Source organism: Patagioenas fasciata, chromosome 1 (assembly GCF_037038585.1).
Source record: "Patagioenas fasciata isolate bPatFas1 chromosome 1, bPatFas1.hap1, whole genome shotgun sequence".
NCBI classification, from domain to species: Eukaryota; Metazoa; Chordata; class Aves; order Columbiformes; family Columbidae; genus Patagioenas; species Patagioenas fasciata.
The window spans coordinates 108,269,204-108,289,912 of record NC_092520.1 but is presented as its reverse complement, the minus strand read 5'-3'; the positions used below and the strand labels follow the sequence as shown (position 1 = coordinate 108,289,912).

Here is a 20,709-nt window from a genome sequence, read left to right as displayed (position 1 = left end):
AACCAACTTGTGGAGCATCCCATTTGTTTTCTGTTGAAGAGAGGCGCAGCAATGTCTCGGTCCAGCCTGCAAAGAGACACCAGCCAGAGCCTACAGAAGGCAACCACCTTACCCAAACTGCAGCATCAGCACCTTCGCCTGGGCAGGAGTGGTGGGCTGCATCCTTAGGCAGGCAGTTCCCCTCCTGTGTGTCACAGGGGTGCTAGGACAGACATTTCTAGAGCGTGAAGGCAGCAGATTCAAGACAAGTGGAGGTTTAGACTCCGAGATTGCTGCCATTTATAACTATGCAGAAGAAGGCCGAGGAAGCATGAGGCTTGAGCCAGGGGACCTAGAGGGTGAGTGAAAATGTGGGTGGGAGAACTCGGGCTTGCCCCAGACTTGCACCCAACTGCAGAGAGAGGTGCTGCTCCAGTTAGTGCACTGGTGACTGGTACCTGCTGCACTGGTGACACTTGGGAGCTTGGAATCAGCACTTTGACTGATTCAGTCCCATTGACTTTAACATAGCTCAGTTACTCGAAGTCCAATATTGAAGCTCACAGCCATTGCAACAACATGTCATCCTTGTGTTAGAGCTCCACAAGCACAGGTTACTGAGCTGTGTTTCTGAGGTGAGAAGGTGTTTTGGGTCAGAGTATCAGAAATTTTCTGTTCCTGAGATCAGTGCCACACACCACAAAAAAATGCGTAATCACAGCACAAACACCCTCAAGATTCAGTGAGAGACTTACCATCCATTAATGAACTATCTTTCTCCAGCCAACACTGCTCTTGCTGGGTCTCAAAATTTATGTCATTTCTCCCTGCCTTGTGCTTTTATTTGCCCAGTGGCTGCATCTGTACTTCCAGCTGGGCTGAGTAAATTCAGCTCTTTGAATTGAGAAGACAAATTATCTAGTAGGAGCAATTTCCACACAAGTGCACCTACTTTTAGACTTATCCTTTCTTAGCTGCTGTTCTGCTTTTTGGTGCTTTGTGTTGAGAGAAAGTGCAAGGTGCACAGATTATACGACCTGTGCTATCTCCTGCACTTCTTGTGTCCTTCACAAAGAAAACCATCCCCGGAAGGGGATAAACCCCAGTGATAGGTCATCCTGTATCAGGGACAGCTGCCCAGCTTAATTTTCCCTCCCTCCCAAAAAGCACTCCCACAAAATCTTAAACTTTTTGTTGCTGTGCTCCAAGGAGGGGAAGGGCAGCCTGATGGGTCACTGGCTAGTATGAAGCACTCAGGGAAGAGCTTCTCATACTGAGGAAAATAATTTCCCACAGCACATGAAATTGCTGGGTCTGGGTGTAGTGAACAGGTTTTACCAGAGAAAGTTTTGAAAACAGATGCTTCTTCAGTGTCCTGATATTCAAAATTGCTTGTGAAGCTGCGTCATTCTTATCTAATTTGCTTTGTCATTTTAATGTTCGAGTTTTCTTCTCCAAGAGAAACAGCCTATTACAACTTTTGTGATCGTACTGATAACAGTCAGTTATGTTTCCATGTGACTATCAGCTACATTTTCCTACATAAAAAAGGAAGATAAGAGAGTATGAAACCTACTTACCTGAGGGGCTAAGAGAGAGACCGGGTAGAGTAGGCCCTGCCTCCATATCTTAACCTTTGCAATGTGTCAGAACAATTATTCTCATGGTTCTAGAGACTTGTCTAGAGTTACAGTTAATTCACTTGCTAAAATACAGTAAGATAGGTACCCTACAATTTGTAGGGTAACAATTTCAACAAAATTAATTTACATCCCAAGTTTTTCATCCTATAGTACCAGAGCATTTAAAAACACACTTTTGGTTTTGTTTTGTTTTTTTCTGTAATGCATGAGAGCATCAAGTCATTTTGTTAGTTTAGGTATTTGCACTGCAAACCCCACTCTGTCTAACAGTGGGACTGTGGGTGCTGAACAGGGAAACTCAGCTGCATTTCCAGTTCAAGAAAAGCCTGGCTGTGGCAGCACAAAGTCTCTCAAATATCTGTTCCTGAGGCTGCCAGTGGTTTACACTAGCTACCTGCAGAAGTTTGTGTCTGCACAGGATTGGAAATCATATTAATTAAAAGAGCCAACACCAAACAGTATGCTGAGGGGGTTCAACAACCTTCTTCACCCTGAGTAGAAAGCAGAGGGGCCTGCTGCCATCCCCCAGCAGCACACACAGCACCACAGCTTCCTGAAGACATTTAAAAAATGTCTTTTGCTTCCTTCCAGCTGCTGTGTCCCAGGCTGGGAAGCTCTGGCAGCCCCTCACCTTCAGGGTTGATGACCTAAGGAAGTTGGTTCTTTTCCAAAGGCAGGGAACAGCAGGAGCAGAGGGACTGTGGCAGGAGGAGGGAAGCAGCTGCAGGAAACAGGAGGGTGACTGGGCCTGGGTGTTCACAACCAGCTGCTAATTTATAGGCCAGCTCAAGAGTCAGCTGAGGCCAAAGGTGCCAAATGAAATGTAATTTCTGTCTGAAGGGTATTAATAACCATGGATACAAGTACCCAATGTTTAGTGTAGGGAGTTCAGCTCTACCTCCTTTGGCTCTTTTTAGGGTAAGGATTGCCCTGAACAGAAGCCAGTGCTTGGAGGACCCTCTCCTTGCCAAAGCTGATGGGAACTGCAGCTGCCCAGCAGCTGCTACCCCCGCATGGTTGAAAAACCTCCTCAGTGCAGAAGTTGTGGAGTGGTCAGTTGTTTCTACTTTTAAGCAGTATTCCCACCCACCTTTTGAACCACAGCTCGCCTGTGTGAAAGCTATCTTCTCTCTAACCAGCTTTCCCACTTCCCTCATCAATGTGCCTCTCTCCTGTTTCCAGTCCCAGGGTGCTTTCTCCAGAGAAGCAGACACCAGAGACCTCACACCTCTTCCCACCTTGGCCGGCAGCTGGGACTGCTGAACGGCTGTGCCCACGCGTGGGAGCGCTGTGCATCACCCACACCTAGCTGCCCCCTCTCGTTGCCTTCTGGCACTTAAGTATTTGTGAGACCGACAAACTGCAGCGCCCCTGACCGTAGTCCCTCCACTCCCCAGGCAGGTCCGCAGGAGCACAAAAGCCTCAAACCCAGGCTACGAGTGTGAGAGTTGTCACAGGCAAGGAATTCACATGAACCCCAGGTTTTCACGCCATGCCAGCCCCACAGTGGAGGAGCAGAGGAGCTGGTAACGCTGCAGCCCCAGAGCAGCCGCCCCCGCAGCCGGACAGCTGGTGCAGAGGGGAGCAAGGCGGGGCCTGTGCATGCCTCAGTCAACTCTGCAAGATGAGTGAAATGATTCTGTAACTTCAGCAAAACGGGAATTTCTGAGGGTGTTGTTTCACAGCACTCTCTCACCTCACTTTCACAGGTGTGAATTTCAGTCCTGTCCGTCGCAGAGCATGGCACTCCTGTGGACATTTCATACACAAAGCAGCTCACAAAATTTACTGGGCAGTTGGTTATCATCTGCCTAGAAACAAAAATTTACTGCATGTAGTTGTGTTCAATCCTTTGACCTGTAGCATAGCATCTAACACGTTTCCTCATTTATCAACGGATTGTTAATAAGAAAAATACAGAAGGTGAAATTTAGGTAACAGAACTCAATAAACTTTGACTATTTACCATCTTATTTCCACATAGAACTTTAAAAAATGCTGACTGCTATGATCCCACATAAAAAAAACACTTGAACCTTTTAGAGCTCAAAAAAGAACATTAAATTAACATTAAAGTGTTTTCTTAATAACATTTTAGCAAATCAAGAATCTGAATATTATCATCCAAAGGTATGAGCCTGGTGTTTCACACATAAACCGAAGTCTACCACAAGACTGGCGTGTGCATATTAATGAAAAGTCATTTTACACAACTCTTCAAACAAAAATATTTTATCAATTTCATATCAAAATCACTTTGTAGCTCACCAGCATTTTCTGGTTTTCTTTAAATAGAAACCCAAGTATTTTTTAAATCGGCAGTTTATATCCACAGGTTTAATGCATAACTAATCCTCCTTAAAAAGGAACAGTTCAGCTGCTGTGTGAAATGCTTTCTATTATTGCAATGAAATTCAGCAAGAAGAGCTTGTATTTCTACAAACTCCATTCTCCCAGAACAATAAACTTCCAGAACAAAGCATTTTCACAAAACCTTATTTAATCTTCCTTTACAAAGCATGACATGCTGGACTTCTAACTTGGATTTATAAAAATGACAAGTTATCATCCAATCAGGAGGAAGAAAAAATGAATGTAACGTGATTAAAGGAAACTCGGTGCCAAATTCAGACTTAAAAAAAATTGAACATTTATGAGACGCTTCTTATATATCTGAGGTACAACTCAGGAATCAATACTTTACTTACCACATACAATAGTTTATTGCTTTCCAGGGATGCAATTAGGAAGCCAGAAGTGTTCATTTCTGGATGCATGTTGCAAATGTGTGACTACAAACCCAAACAGAATTCTCATTCCTTATGCTTCATTTCCCCCTGTTCTCCTAACTCTGCTACTAACTTCAGTAAAAATATGGAAGTAATCTAGAAATCCTTATTGCTGGAAAGCGATGATGGGACTATCATCTTTTGTATAAAAATATTTTAATGTAGCTATTTAGAAATGTTAAATAAGACCATTTCAGTGATAAAATATTTTATTAGTGCTTCTGTTTGAGTACATTGAGCAATGTATTGGGACTTTAAAAAAAGTTCTCAAGTTTCATTACCCGATCTTTCAATCCCAAACACCACTGTTACAACAGCACATGCTATGGCAGAGGAAATCATCCCAACAGTGAGGTTCTGTATTACCAGTTGAGACCCATAAAGCAAAATGCGGGTATGGCGGAGTGTGTGTTTGATGTATCTATGGCATATCACAAAGATTATGGGAACTCTGCCTACCACGTGTGAACGTGAGCAGCCAACTGAATGCTACATCTCACCCAGTTGCTAGCAGGCAGGGTGGTGAGAGCTGTGATACAGGATATGCTGGCTGGGGCCAGCTCTACCATTTGATGAGATGACAAGTAGTTTCTTTCTGGGGGGAGGGATTTGTCACTCTGAAGCATCACCAATATCACTCACCCACTCAATCCACGCTGTGCAAAAATATCCATTATTTAAATGCTTTAACAGAGATTGCTGACAACGTATGAGATACTCCGCGGCTACTAAAAAGCACATGGAACCACAAAGAGAAAAATGAGAGACCTTATTTTGAAAGGATGAAAGCAAACAGAGAAACTGGAAGAAATGAAGTAAGCATCCATTTCAGTAAAATGATGAAAAGAAAGTCCTGCTGCAAAAACAAGACTATAAAGTGTATCGGTCCATAAGCATACAACATAATGTAGCAAAGAGTACCACATAAAACCAGCAAATGAAACAATGTCGCACAATAGAGAACCTTGTGCATGAAATAATACAACATTTTATCCATGTTTTATAGATTACTTTTATTTATTTTTGCTTTAATAATGCATATTCTGTTCACTCTGTGCAAAATTGGGGACAGAGGCGGGTGTTTAAATGGTCTAATGAAAATCAAGCGGAGATGAACATTCCAGTTGAGGGAGAGGCCTATCAAAACCAGGAAAGCTAAAAAGCCACAGCTGCTCAAGACTAAGCTGCTCTCAGCTGCGCCCTTTTGTCCTGCCACCTCACACAAACCTGGCTCTACTGACTGAGCAGCTGGACACTGAGAAGCTGACCTCTGCCGGGCACCGGGGACACTAGTCCTCCTGGTGGTGGTAGCTACATTAGGGAGACCTGGCTTGCAACCAGCTCCAGTCAGTGTGTGGCAGAGAAAGGCACAAATCATTGCAAAGACCAGATTTCTGTTGGTTTGTTTCCTTCTTGTAAATACATTACTGTACACAGCGTAAGTTTAAATTGTAGAGGGCCTGGGGACATAAAATTGCATATTTATCAGAACTTAAAACCATAACAAAGAGTATCTCAAAGCAAAAATAATCCCTCCAGTCCCAATGTTAACATTCATTCCTGGCTATATGCAGTACAAACATTTTAAAATCTGTGACAAAAGACAATTAAAAACCAAAAGTCAAAATCATAAAGCTTGTAAACAGATAATCTGAAATACATTTTATTTATGGAAAAATATCATCAAAATAGTACCACTATGGACTAAACTGCCTGAGTTTTCATTTCAACTAGGATCTTGAAGTAGAGAGCCTTTAGCACAAGAAGATCAATTTCAGTCACAACTAGTGCTGCACAGCACTGCTTCAGGTGGAAACTCTGTCTTCACTGTTGGTATTTTTGTTGTGCTATCAAAAACTGTTGTGCTAATCCTTCAAATAAAGGGATGTTGAGGCAATTCTTAAATCATTTGGCACAAAGTTATTTTGGCTGGGGCATAAATTTGAGTCTCAGTCATGAAGAATAATGCAACATTCCACCTATCAAGTATTCACTTGGATTGAAGAGCTTTCTTTATGTCATTTACTTCCATCTGAAAGAAAAAAAAGTGCGATGAAATTAGCTGCTTTAATAAACTGAGACACAGCAGATTCTGCTTGAAAAGCACTTTTTCCATCTTGTCCACCAGTGTCAAGTTTTATACTACCCTTACTTCCACAGATTTCATGAACTGGGGTGACCTTCTCGGCTGTATAAGATGACCACTCATGGCTTCCTCCCCTCAGAGCTTGACAAGTATAGTCATTGAATGCATCACAAGACCTTTCAAACTCTTTAAGTCACAACTTTCAGAAGCCATGCAGCTTGCTGCCATGAATTACGTGCAGAATGAGCACTCTGTCTGTGCAGCAGCTGCTGCACAAGTAAACTGAACTGCTGACGATGAACACTGGTAGCTGAGGAGCAAAACCTATTGTCTCTCTCCCTTAGGGATGGTTTTTATTGCAGGGATGGCAGTTGCCTTCTACACGCACCAGGTTACATTCAGGCACCTTAAGGACTCTGATTGAGGTACAGCTGTGCAGTCAAAGAAGGTGGCTGAAGCCATCATCACCCCTTGTTGTACACTTGACCCCTCAGACAGACACTGGAAACCCTGAGTTAGGGGTATTAGATGTACTGAGACACACCTCAGTGCTCAGCTGCACCATATCATCGAGGCAGTTGTCTTTAACACATGGACTGAGAGCTGCACTTTGTGGCTATCAGAACACTCTAAAACTAAAGCAAGTTTGGTTGGTTTTTTTTTTTTTTTTTTTTTTTGTTGTTGTTGTTGTTGTTGTTTGTTGTTCTTTTTTTTTTGGCTCTCATCTTCATGTAAAGCTAATTATGCCTCCTTGGCTAGCATCTGAACATTTACCAATATAAGCAACATTTGAACTGGAGTAAAAGCATGAAACTATAGTATCATAATTTTAAAACCATCAATGCAGGTCTCTGTATAAAGAGATAAAGCCATCTTAGGAGGCAGAGTCCAGATCTCTGAACAGTCTGGCCTGTTATACTAAATCAAGAGCAGCTATTAAAAATGTTCATTGATTTTATCTGAATAAATTTCAATTTTAGATTAATATGAATTGTATGTTGCTAGAAGCCATACTCCTATGTGGCTGCATGAATAAAGTCCTTTAGGCAGCCCTGGAGAACAGACATTGAAGTTCGCAGTTCCACCACCCTTTGCCACATTCCCAAGCGCTTTACTGAGCAGGAACAGCCCAGTGAAATTACAATTCAATTTTCTCCCTCTAGCACAAAGAAAGAGAGCAGTTGACCTGTACCATAAAAATATAAAATATAATCAATACTAAATCACTGATCAAGTATATCACTCTCTGAAATCCAGAAAAGCAGTTTCAGCTACATTCCATTTTGAAGCAGCCCAGCCAATGATGCCAACAAAGGCCCAGTTCCATCACTCTCACACGGGCAGGGCAGGTGCTGCCTGGTAAATGACTAAGCCAGCATGACAACATCTAGAGCTCAGGTACTCTGCAAACCATGGTAGCAGCCGGTGGGCTCTTATTCAGAGCACCTTCTTTTATACTGTTTGGGATGCTTTAGTAAAGACAACCTGAGTACAGCCTGTAACAGACATAAAAATCCTACTATATGAAATAATATTCCAAGCATAGCAACACTGAGACAAGCCTACTACAAAATACAAAGCTCTGGGAGACAGTGAACCACTAAAAATACAAGGTTTCACTTGTGACAAAATCAAACCATTAACACTGAGACTAAAAACCATAGTTTGAATCCTATATTGTGTTTATTTTTTTAAATTTGGCTACTTGTGCTGATAAATTTTTAGATAACTATCGGGCATTTCAGTAAGAACCCAGCATTGCAATGTATATGACACAGACTGGCAACACCATGAAGGGAACAGGTATATCCCTTTCAGAAATGTTGGTAGTTTTTGTTTCACTGGAATCTAAGTATCTTAGCAGAGCTTTATGTCCCATTCCTGAGGCTAAGTCAAACCTGCCAATACTTCCATAACATTTTAAATAATTTAAGTACCTGCAATCGTAGACGGATCTTCTTTTCTTCATCCAACTCAGATAGCAATTGTTTAATCTCTTTTCTGTTAAAAGAATGTAAAAAAATCTTGGAATGAAATAACTAAAGTAGTAAAATAAAAAAGAGCACTTCTTGGAGACATCTTTTTCCTGTTTCACTAGTCACCTTTTTTCCCCTGAACAACTATTTAAAGTCAGTATACTCTTGTATACTATACGCTGTACTACAGAGAGGAAAGACTATAAAAAAAGCAAAGCACCCCCCACACCCCATCTGGCTAATGAATAACACATTTCCTCTCGACAGCCCCTCATCCACAGGTTTTGCTCTGCATTCGCTGTATCAACACTCTATCAGCACCCAGTGGCCTTTTCTCCACATAAAATGTAGGTAGATTGGCTGTTGGTGAGTTACAGGAACTGGTAACACAAGTCCTGCCCATGCCATCATGTACTTAAGCCACTTAACTGCTGTTTATCGCAGCAATACAATGTAACATTCCATTTCATTTATAAGACTTAATGATCCCAAATATTGATTTGCTGTCATTCTTCTTCATCAGGAAGCAGAAAACAGCTATAGTGAGCAGACACCTTTTCATGTTCCCACTGAGTGATCTCACTTTAAGACAGAAACCAGTAGGTGGAAGCAGCCCATTCAGGAATGGCCAGGGAGACCAGAGGAGCAACTGGCAGCCGAAGAGGTGAAGCCGTGGGGCTCGCTGCTGGATCCAACAGGAACTGTGCCCTTCCCATCTTCTACCAGACTCCCCTCACACCTCTGTTCTGCCACAGTCTGTGCACACCGCTTCCCCTTTTGTTTTTCCTGCCTGGGCTACACACAACTGACAAGGTCGGTGCAAGTTTAGCTTCCAAAATATTAAATATTCTCAGGAATAGCAAAAGCTGCACACCAGCACCAGTTTCTCCTAGGAAATGAGCAGCACGAAGAAAATAAAGGTGTCCAACACTAAAATATTAAGATTCAGGGTCACAAACACAAAGGTCTTCAAATGTCCTAATCACAATTTGATTACTTCTTTTGTAATACAAGCTTCCTGTGAAAATGTGCTGACAGTCAAACAACAAACTGATTTGATAATTTTAGGAACTTGTAGTATTTTTACTACAACTGGAACAAATGCACCCCTTATTAAGATGAATACATGAGAGTTCCAAAATAGTTATTGGCAAATTAAGCAACATAAGAAACATTTTCACTGCTTATAGCTTGTAATTCAATACCCCATACACATCTGCTTATGTCATAACAGAGGAAAAAAGAGCTGTTACAGATGGATACTGTCAGTTGTTTTTCCTGAGCTTCTTACCCCTGAATATGTTCTGTCAGGAAAGCAGATGAAAATCAGTCACAAAGGCAAACTGTGCAGAGTAACACAGAGGATGGAAAGCTCAGGAAGAAACTGCCTCCCCCACACACGAATGGATACATCCCACCTACAGTTGTGATTTACATTACTTACTTTTGCTGGTCTTTCATGTTTTCAATAATGGTTCTTAGCTCCTTAATTTGTGTTCTCAGCTCCTCCAGGGCAGTCTGACCTTGGCTCAAGTGCTCAGTCTTTGGCTTTCCTTCAGTACCGAACAGGGATGGGGAATTTGACCTGTGGCCCGTTGTTCCCATAGCAATTGAGTGAAATCCAGGTGATGGTGAGGGGGATAGTGACGGTTGCACATTACTGCCACTAGCCAAACCTCCTGGTTTTGGAGGCAAAGAAGTTTTATTATCAGACACCTGCAACAAAAAGAATAACATTTAATGTCTGGAGAAAGCTTTCTGAAAATCAGACCTTGTCCTGGTTTCAGCTGGGATAGAGTTAATTTTCTTCCTAGTAGCTGGTATAGTGTTGGGGTTTAGATTTAGAATGAGAATGATGCTGATAATACACTGATGATTTAGTTGCTGCTAAGCAGTCACGGACTTTTCAGCTTGTGCAGCTGGCATGGCACAAGAAGAAGCTGGGAGGGGACACAGCTGGCACAGCTGACCCTGACTGACCAAAGGAATATCCCATACCATATGACCTCATGCTCAGCAAAAAAAGATGGGGGAAGAAGGAAGAGGGGGGGACATTCAGAGTGATCACGTTTGTCTTCCCAAGTAAACATTACATGTGATGGAGCCTGGCTTTCCTGGAGATGGCTGAACACCTGCCTGCCCACGGGAAGTGGTGAATTAATCCCTTGTTTTGCTTTGCTTGCATGTGTGGTTTCTGCTTTACCTATTAAACCGGCTTTATCTCAACCAACAAGTTTTCTCACACTTACTCTTCCAATTCTCTCCCCCATCACACTGGGGGAGCGAGCGAGTGGCTGCGTGGGGCTTACTTGCCAGCTGGGGTTAAACCACAACAGACCTCTACCAAACACGGTTCATAGTAAAATACGGACAGTTTCGGCCAATGCATGACAAATATAAAAATTAGTCATTATCTTTGCACATGTACATCAGAGAGGGTCTAGCTGGGATGCAGAAGTTCAGACAGCTTCAGTAAGACCTTCCATAGTTGCTACAACCAGTCAGCAACAAGCGTTTCCAAGCTTTTAAACTCAGAAGTAAAATGAACCCAGGAAATATGCTCAGTGTTTCTCTCACAAGTTTGTGAGAACATACCTATCTCCATTGATGTCTCCTGCAGAGTATCAAACTGTGTGGCCAAGAATCCAAGTTGTTTTTTTTTTTTCAGATTTAATTTACAATTTTTCAACTAACCATTGAAGGAATCTTCAACACCCAACATTTATTAAAAATTTAAAAATCAGTTACTAAAATTGCAAAATATTTCTTAAGTTTGCTTGTTGCTATGATATAAAAAGAAAAACAAAATCCCATGGCTTCAAGATTACAATATATTAACAGGAAATAAATGTACTGTCCTATGTTAACTTAAGTTTCTGTGAATCCCCATAACTAACAATGACTCTTTATTCCTCAAGGAGCTTAACAGAAAACTGCAGCATTAACCGAGTTGCCCTGGAACTATGTGGGTATTTCAGAAGGATCCCATGCTTCTTGAATTGCAATCCATTGCTCTACTTATTAGACAAGGTATAGAAAATCTGAAGTCCACCTAATGTACATTGACCAGCTACTTCATTGCATGCACAGAACAGTGTATAAATACAGTTATCACAATGGCAAGTGAGTCTTAATTATTTATCATATTGTGAACTGACAATGCTAATGTGTGCATTATACAACAGTTACCTAGAGTATCTGAATATCTGATTTGGCCAAGAATAGCAAAAAGTACTAGGCAACCCTCCAACTCTATCTTTGAAAAAGAACTATTGAGGTTCAGTGGCAAATAGGGTAAGATATTAAGAAAAAAATTGTATGGAGATGAAAGAAAACACTATAAGTGAGGACTTGAGGACTGGGGCAGTAGCACTGGCTGGATAAGATAACTGAGAGAAAAGTTAATGGTCAGATGAAAATTGAGGGAAAGTCTGATGGGGAGGAAAGAACAAGATCCATCAAGTCCTGCAAAAAACCAGTCTTCTCCACTACATAAGCGTGAGTGAGCACAGAACCTGTCCTGGGCAAGCACCATATAAAAAAAAGTGTTCTGCAGAAGAACACTATGATAATAGAAATAAAAATGGCATTATAATCACAAGAAAGCTGAATCACTCCAGTGGCTTGAATGCTTGGCTTCATGACCTTAATAATATCCTTTTAACATTTTATACACATATATATGTGTGTGCGTGCACGTGTGACTAATGTCTACCTATAAATGGATCCTTCATGGATAATAATCCAATACAATATCGGTAGATGCAAGTTTCCTTTGGACTGAAAAGAAATGTCAGCTGAGTTAAAACCTGGAGCAAGTGAGCAAGGCACAACTGGAGTCATCCACACTGTATACTTAATTCCAGAGCTCAACTCGCGATCAACACTGAAGCCTCAAGCAGATACTTTCTGATAGCAGTCATCTTGTTCCACAGGAATGTCATCTACATCCTTGACATACCAACATAGAACTTATGAATATTGGCCCAAAGAGCATTCCTTAATGCAAGTGCTCCCAGAAGAGGGAGCTACATAGCAAGACACTATCCTTAAACTTGATCACAGAAGTGCATGATGACTTCATCTTTCAAATACTTTTGTTATATGATTAGACTGTAATATTTGTATCATTAAAGATATTTTTACATACTAAAAAAAAGCTTTAATCTCTAAAGCCTGATCTACACACTCCTCCTGTAATATTCAATTATCCTACAGTTTTCTACCAATATACACTAAGAATGGCACAAAGCTATAAAATAAATACAATTATACCAGTATAAAAAGTGATTATACTTGCAAATTCAAATTCATATACTATTAGAGCAGGTCAAAGAGTTGTCTTTTCCCCGCTTACAGACTCTTCTAATGTAAACTCAATTTATAGTTGCAAAAAAAGGGCTTTTGTTTCTAAAATGTATTTCCCTAGCTTCTTTGATTCTGTGAAATGGTTACACCTGAAGGATTTTTTTCACCGTATGGTTATGAAGACATTTTAACCGTGCAATTCACTTTAGACTTGTGTTTCAAACACAGAACAATCTTTAGTAACCTTTACAATTTTCAGCTTCTTTAAAGGGCTAGGTACCAGGTGACTGTTCAATTAAATCTGAAAACTAAATATCTGAATACTGTTTTTAAAAATCAAGACGCACATGATAATAGGAGTTGGACTTGATGATCCTTGCGGGTCCCTTTCAACTCAGGACATTCCATGATTGATTGTATGATATGGTTACACAGAGGTATTCTGATTAACTTACTTGTGATATTGTAACAGTCCTTGCTTTCCTTGATGCTTCCATAGCTTTGTGAGTAATGGAAGCATGTTCCTCCTTGTCGTCTTCAGGACTTGGTGAGTCAAAGAAATCAGGGCTTGAAAGTGATGACTGTGTAGACAAACACACATATATCACAAGAGAGAAAAAAAATAAGAGGTGCAGGTATTTTATTGTACCAGAATTTAAAGAAGGAAAAAAAGCATTTCTGTGGTGACTTTTTTTTTTAATTATCATTTTCAAAGCAAGAATACTTAAAGTCAGGGCTCTTCCTCTCCTCATCTCATTTTTTTACATCTTATTTTTAAGGCCAGAATGGTTTCAGAGCATTCTTGAAATAATACTGAAGAGTAGAATTCAACATTAATTTATATCTGTGCGTTGGTTTATATAAGAAAAAGCACTGTGCTATCTGCAGGAAGAGCTGTACCTGACTTGGCTGGGAGGCTGCACTCCGTGCTGCAGGCACCAGCTCTTCCCCGGGATGCTGCTGCTGCTGCCCCTGCAGGCACCAGCCAGCTGCCTCCTGCTCGGCTTCTTGGTGAAAGCGCAAACTGGGAAGGTTCTTTCCACCCCTTGTTCCTTTTCCCACAGATTTGACAGGGCAAGAAAAACCTTTTTATTTCTCTTTTCTGTTTCTATATTTATGTACATAGTCAATTTTGAAAGCTTTCTTTTTTGTGTTCTATGAGTTTCACAATAGTCCTTATTGCTTCCCTCCAATTAGTTTTTTCTTCAGCAACACAAACACCGGTAACCATCTGTAGTTGCTCTCATTCTGATATTCCAGAATGCAAAAAAGCATGGAAACAAATAAGCCCCAAACCCCAAAGCAAAAGACACTGAAAAACTAAGCAGTGGTTTCCAAACTATGGTTTATGAGACCAACTTGTCTAAAGATAGATATTAGAGAGTTAAATTTAAATCACCCTTATATTACGAATGAGAAGAAACACATGATGGCTCAAAGTAGAGCTGTTGAAGGCTAAAATGGTCTGTTTGTCCTCAAGATCTGGTAAAGGTCCTAGAGAAACCAAGGGAAATGCTTCTTTTGGGAAACATCAAAATCCTTAATACTTAGCACAAACTACTCTATTCCAAAGATTTTTATAAAGGATTTTTCTGGCCTCAGTCACGGTTGGCAAGGAATACTTGGCAGCACCCAAACAAAGGGGTGCAAATCTTATAAGGGAGGGAATGCTTATAAGGGAGGGAATGTTTTAAACATCAGTATTCAAAACACTGGCAGCCTTTTGACACTAATTTTCCTGAGCTGCACCTCTCTGCCTCACTGTATGTGTGAAGGAATGTCTGTGTCAATGTAGTAAAAACACCAGGGAACACAAATAGAAGGGGGAGGATGGAATCAGGGGAAAAAAAAAAAAAAAGGTTGAAAAATATATTTTTAAAAGAAAAGGAAAATTAACTTACAGATGTGAGAGACTGGGAGGGTGGTCGCCTGCCAGTAGCTTTTGGTCTGGTTGTAGTTGGATGATTAAGCTTCTCAGCAATTGGTATTACAGAGTCAAAACCTTCCAAGTCTTAAAAATAAAATAGAATTGATTTGATTTTCTGGCAACTGTCCTCAAAGGGAAAAAATCACAACTTTTTTCTCATTTCAAAGAAAACAAGTCCCATTTTCCCCATTGTATCACAGTGTTCCACACATGTTTAGCCACCACGATGGCACTAAAAAAACCTGGAAGTCAAAGGCAGCCGTAATCCAGTCATCATTGCCAAGCAGAATTGCCCTTCCATCTCAAACACAATGAAGCAGAGGGGGAATGTGTAGAGGAGCCTCTGGCTTGGTTTTCAGCATAGTGAAAGCTAAATGACAGCGTGGGTCCTCTGGCATGGAATAAACAATCTCAAAATTTCCATCATTAAATGGGGTTAGTAATTTTTTTCCTGAATAATAAGACAGTACACATGTTGTCTCAAGAACTGTACTGTCAGTGCTGCATCTGCAGCAATTGCTTAAGGGAGCACAGAGTGAGAATGATGGAGCTGAAGTAATCTGCAGGTCCCCAGACATCTGCAGCTGGAGGCAGAACAGTTTCCAGTAGCTGTAGGTGAGAGGAATATCTCCCTTCAGTAATGCAGAGGTTATGGTAAGTAAAAACTCTGACAGGCTCCTGGAACTGTACAAAGCCCAGGAAAAACAGGTCTGCTCGGATGCAGCATCGACAGTCTATGGTCTGTGAAATGCACTGGAGAAGTGTTTACCGAATTCAGCCACATGGCAGCATGTTCACATGAGAGAATGATATGAGGGTTGAAGGAATACCACAGCTCGTGATTACATGCCTGAATCAAATGGCTTAACACCATTCATCTATTTTTATGGGTTATATCAGTTTCACTCCATTTCTAAATGCCCTAGTGCAAATGTTAAACAGAAATGAGTCAGAAAACATACAAGAGGTACTTAAGATAAATGCAAATTCTGTAAAATTACTTTCAGGCATGAATCAAATACTGGAATGCTATTCATTATTCAAAGACTATTTTTCATTGTACACAGGTAGGAAGAAATAGCTTTTACATTAATAGTTATATGTACTGGATACTTAATTTTCAGACCTGTTACAGAACAATGAATCTCTGAAGATACAGCTTTGTTGCTACATTATAACCATTGCACAAAATTACACAATGGGAAAACAAATGAATTAATGCGCCTGTGCAATAAACTATATGCACTGAAGGACACGTAAACTGATTCAAAGAACTCATGATTTGGCAGCTAGGAAGTAAATGGAATCAGACATTCCTTATTCAGCAATATTCTTCCATCTCTGGGAGATAAAAAAAAAGAAGAAAAAAAGAGACCTTCAATAGCCCTGAAATAGTCTAAGGTTATTCACCTCCAAATACTACTCTATTTTTGGACCAACTCTTTCTATATATAACTGGTGACCCCACTGTCCTCTAGCTGGTATTTCTCTCATTGCTTTTTTATTGACTGTTGCAACCCACGTCCAAAGGTAGGTCACAAAGTGAGCACTGGCAGATAAAATCTGCTCCATGCATTTTATGAATACCATGAAAGATGAACATTTCTGTGCAAAGCTTCTATTAGCACGAAATACTGTGAATTCTTCATTTTTTTCTACGTCTGAATGGATTTCTGCTAGCTTGAAAAAGAAACTAAAGCAGCCTATACCTGCACCTCATTTTAAAGAAAGAGCAGAGCAGAAGCTGGAAAGGTTCCATAGGTAGAATCTGCTGCCAAACTAGTGAAATCACAGCCATTCAGCTGATACTATAAATGAAATCCTATTTAAGTGTAAGGGACAACACTCGGTACAATGCTAAAATAGTACATCCATTTCCAGTACTTTCATATGTCCTTTATTCCTCCCTGCTTGTTTTCCTTATTTAGGTGTGGTTCTCACTCCCAAATCCACTCTGCATCTAAGGTTATTACCACTTTCCACAGTGTATGAGGATATAGCGGAAGATTTGGCGAGGAGGTTAGTTAAATGTAAATACGCTCAAGTGACTTGCACCTGTCTGTAGAAAAAGCACATACATCACACTAATTGTTTTACTGACCTTGTGGGCTTGATGAGTAGAAGCTCTGTATTAGATAACATAGGCCTGGGAGAAACTCTGGGCACCTTATCACTATATCTGAGATTCCTGCTTTGTTGTGAGAAAGAGCGGGAGGCTGTGCCTGCCTGAAGACTTGAAATACAGGCTGAGCTCAGCAGGCCCAGTGATCTTCCAGCAGGGCTGAACTGACCAACGCCTGCGTCCCCGCTTGTGTCACCTCTGCCTGGGAGCTTAGGTGTGGCTTCGGAGATCCCCCAGTAGAGAGGTAACTAAAATAAAATTTGCTCTTTGCAAATGCATTCGTGGCCTCTGGTTTTTCTTGCGACGTGCCTGCATATGTGTACACACACAGCCATCACTTCTGAGGTATTCATTCAGAAAAATTCCCATCTAGTAAACTGTTAACTAGTAAAAATGAGGAACAGAACCACTCAAGAGACTTCTGCTTTACTGTCATTTATGCTGTAGACTCAGTATGTAATTCATTTATACTGGTTATTTGATTATTTTTTGCTGATGGAAAGCAAGGTTATATGGCTGTGACTATATAATACTCACCGAGGTCATTAAATGCAGTGGTTTAATTTTAGTTTGTATTTCTGTACCCATCAGAAACTAGGAGCTTAAATTTATATACTAAACAAAATGTAGAACCTTCCTGAGCTGGACCAAATGGGATGTCATTAAAAATAAAGTCTGGGCTACTGTATTCACAGCCCTGTTAATTGCCAGTAAGGCAGCATCAGCACCCAACAGACCTGAACCCTGCACCAGTCTGGCTTTCTCTATGTCTAGCAACAACAAACAGCAAGGAAGGTTCTGTCGAACACATAGAACATAGAGGGCACCCATCAATTAACAGTGCCACTCCCTGATTAAAAAACCAGTTGATACTTGTTCCACAAATAAAAAGATGCATTCATCATTACTACTGTCTCACTGATCACAGTACTAATTCATGAAGTAATTCATGAGATGGGAAGACAGACATCAGAGTAATTCTAATATACTAGTGTAGTACACATAATAAAATGTCTGGCTTACTGAGCAAACATATTTAATGAACACAAAAAATGTCAGCTGTACAAGAATTATTCCCTGGTATTCTTCCAAGGCAATTAGGAATAGGATATTTTTCCCCATTGCTATGTCCATTTGTAGACATGGTTATTTAAAGCATGATGATGATGTTTGTAAAAAAATACCCAGCTCATTAGACTTTCAGCTTCCTGGAAAATACCCTTCAACTCCTCCCACACACACACACAAAAAAAAACCCAAACAACACAAAAACAGAGAAAGAAAAAGTTAAATGCTTATGTTTCCTTCCTTACCCCTTTTACACCCCCTGCATTTACTACACTAGCATAAAATGTGTGTTGGTCTTAGCTTGAATTTTACGTTTAGGTTTTTTAGTCATTGGGCAAAGTCATTTACACATAATGAACACAGAAAGCTTTTTGAATTAGCAGAGAGATTTCACCTTGAGAAAAGTGAAACGGAAAGTGGTGGATAATAGGAGAATCAAGACAGTCAAAATGCTAATGGTTTCACAGAACAGAAATACAGCAGGGCTGGGAGAAATGAAGTGAAGGTGGCATTCAATTCATTTGAAGAAGATAATGTCACAAAAGCCAGAGAGATAGATTTCATTTCACGATCATCTTCAATACATTTAAAGGTTGACAATAGAGTTGTGAAATGGTATATATTAATATATTGTCTTTAAATACAATAATCCTGAAAGCTATCAAATGTGATGGGAGATACTGCAGACGAAATCTTCTGCATTCGTGTCCATTCAATATATAGCATTAATTAAAAAACAACTCAAACAATAACCTGAATATTAATGAGAATTTTCAGAAGACCACAATTATTTTAACTACTTCAAGTGTCCAGATTCCGCTACTCTCTCCATGCTGAACAGCACTGTACCCTTTGAGGAACACAGCCGTGCTCCTAGCTAGGGTCAGGGCAGCAGAATCTCACCCATAGTGAATTGCAGACACTTAAAAGATTTGGGTAACACAATTGTAAGCAGGAGGACTCCCTGGCTGCAGGCTTACTGTGGTAAGCAGTGTAACTGTGATGTGTTCTTTGCTTTGGAAGGAAAGAACTCAGCTCACCAGGCTCCCCAGGAGTCACCGGACAGCCACCTTTCCTCAAGTATATGACTATCTTTTCCCATTTCAACCCTGATTTTTATCACTTTAATAGCTGAATGTAGAAAGCTGCCATAACGAGCTTCGCTAACCACTTGCCAGTGCCCTCATAAGGATTTTATTTTTAACGATTTAGAAGATGCCAAGAAAGAACTGAAAGGTCAAGAAAACTGAGCTAGAAGAAATGGATATGCTGTTTTTAGGCACCTCAATTTGTCACACTTGGAGAACGATTTAAATTTCTGGTTCACTGCCTTTTTCTGGACCCTCCAGGGCAAGAGACCTAATGAATTTATGTAACGGACCATTAAAATATCCCTGATTACAATATTTACAATTTACAACTATGTCTATCGGTGGTTTTGATTCACTGACGCAAACATTACTACTTAACCCCGTTGGGTAATTCTGCTCCTTTGCTTCACTATATTAAAATGATTATGAACAGCAGCATAGAAAGAAATAACTGGCTTAGGCAGATTTCAGTCTTCATTATATGAGTCACATTTTGTTATCCAACCCTTATATTTACCAGTATTTTCTTTCTTCCAACTTTTACTCTATGTCTTCAGGCAAAATCATTATAATGTCTCACAGTATAACAGCCTGTGATTTAAAGACAAACCTGCTCCATTCTACAACCTTTTACTGGAAATACTCCCCATCTTTTTCCCTACTGTGGGCCAAATCTAATTAGATCACTTTTTCTTCCACTCAGAGGCACAGCGATCACCTAACCTAACAAATATGAGCACGTTGCAGCTCTAGAACTGCAAGTACAGGTCAAGGAAACACGATATACTGAGGATTATTTTTTTTTTCATGTTTGTTTATTAGATATTTTCAAGTAGGGTATTTTTAACTACCTTTCCGGGCAAGTTAGCACCAGCCTTGGAGGGAGGGACAGAGCAAGAGTATGGCTAATAACGTGGGTTCGGCCAGTGCTCCCTGATCCACTAGCAAATGCTCTGAAGATTAAAGTCTGAAGAAATATGCTGAAAAATGGACTCAGGTTAACCAGCTTTCAGAGAATCTCTGAAGAAAATTCCTACCAGAACTACAGGCTTCAGCAGGAATCAATTAAGGCATATGCGTCTTACATTAGCACTGATGAAGATTATTAACTGCTTTCATAAATACAATGCAAAATGTGTGAAGAGCCAGGAAAAATATTGGAAAGACGTATCTGCTTGGCTCTGTGTGGGAAGCGCCTGTGCAGCTCAGTCTTTTTACAAAGCAGAGAAACTGCTTCTCGTGTGGATTAACTGAGCACTTCCACAGTTGATATATTATTTTTATTTCTTTGTGTTTTATTCTTTAAATCACTTGCCTTAAATCTACAATGATTTTAAGTGTTAGATGATTCCAAAGCAAACCAATTTTAGATAGACAAGACTTGTTTCAGGATTGCAGGATTCTGAAGTATGTGTATATATATATATATGTATACAATTAACAGACTTAGGATTAATCCTGACTTGAAGAAATAACTCAATACCAATAACTAATTGAAACAATTCTGTAAATTTCTGGAAGCATTAGGTTTTGATCCAGTAAGCTATTATACTTGCTAGATGTTTCTGTCATTGCCCTGGCCCTCAGATATAACATTCTTTTTGGAATTAGAAAGAAAAGCATAACCTAGAAAAAGCCAAGTTATGCAATAAGGCCTGAATTCAAGCTGTCGAAATCAATGCAATTCTACATAAGGACCACTCTTCTGTTGGTAAAACAA

General features: G+C 40.2%; 1 protein-coding gene across 8 annotated transcripts in view; it reads right to left on the bottom strand.

Annotated features, from left to right (window-relative positions):
- Positions 1–4,602: 4,602 nt before the first annotated feature.
- SH3KBP1 (SH3 domain containing kinase binding protein 1) overlaps positions 4,603–20,709 on the bottom strand; it is a 229,127-nt gene continuing 213,020 nt past the window's right edge. For all 8 annotated transcript variants that reach the window (XM_071812459.1, XM_065858188.2, XM_071812475.1 and 5 more), the window contains 5 exons: positions 14,683–14,792; positions 13,237–13,362; positions 9,918–10,189; positions 8,435–8,498; positions 4,603–6,443 (listed from right to left, as the gene is read on the bottom strand). In XM_071812459.1, coding sequence (XP_071668560.1) covers positions 6,402–6,443; positions 8,435–8,498; positions 9,918–10,189; positions 13,237–13,362; positions 14,683–14,792 — 614 coding nt within the window. In that variant the 3' untranslated portion in view covers positions 4,603–6,401. The remainder of the gene's footprint in view (positions 6,444–8,434; positions 8,499–9,917; positions 10,190–13,236; positions 13,363–14,682; positions 14,793–20,709) is intronic.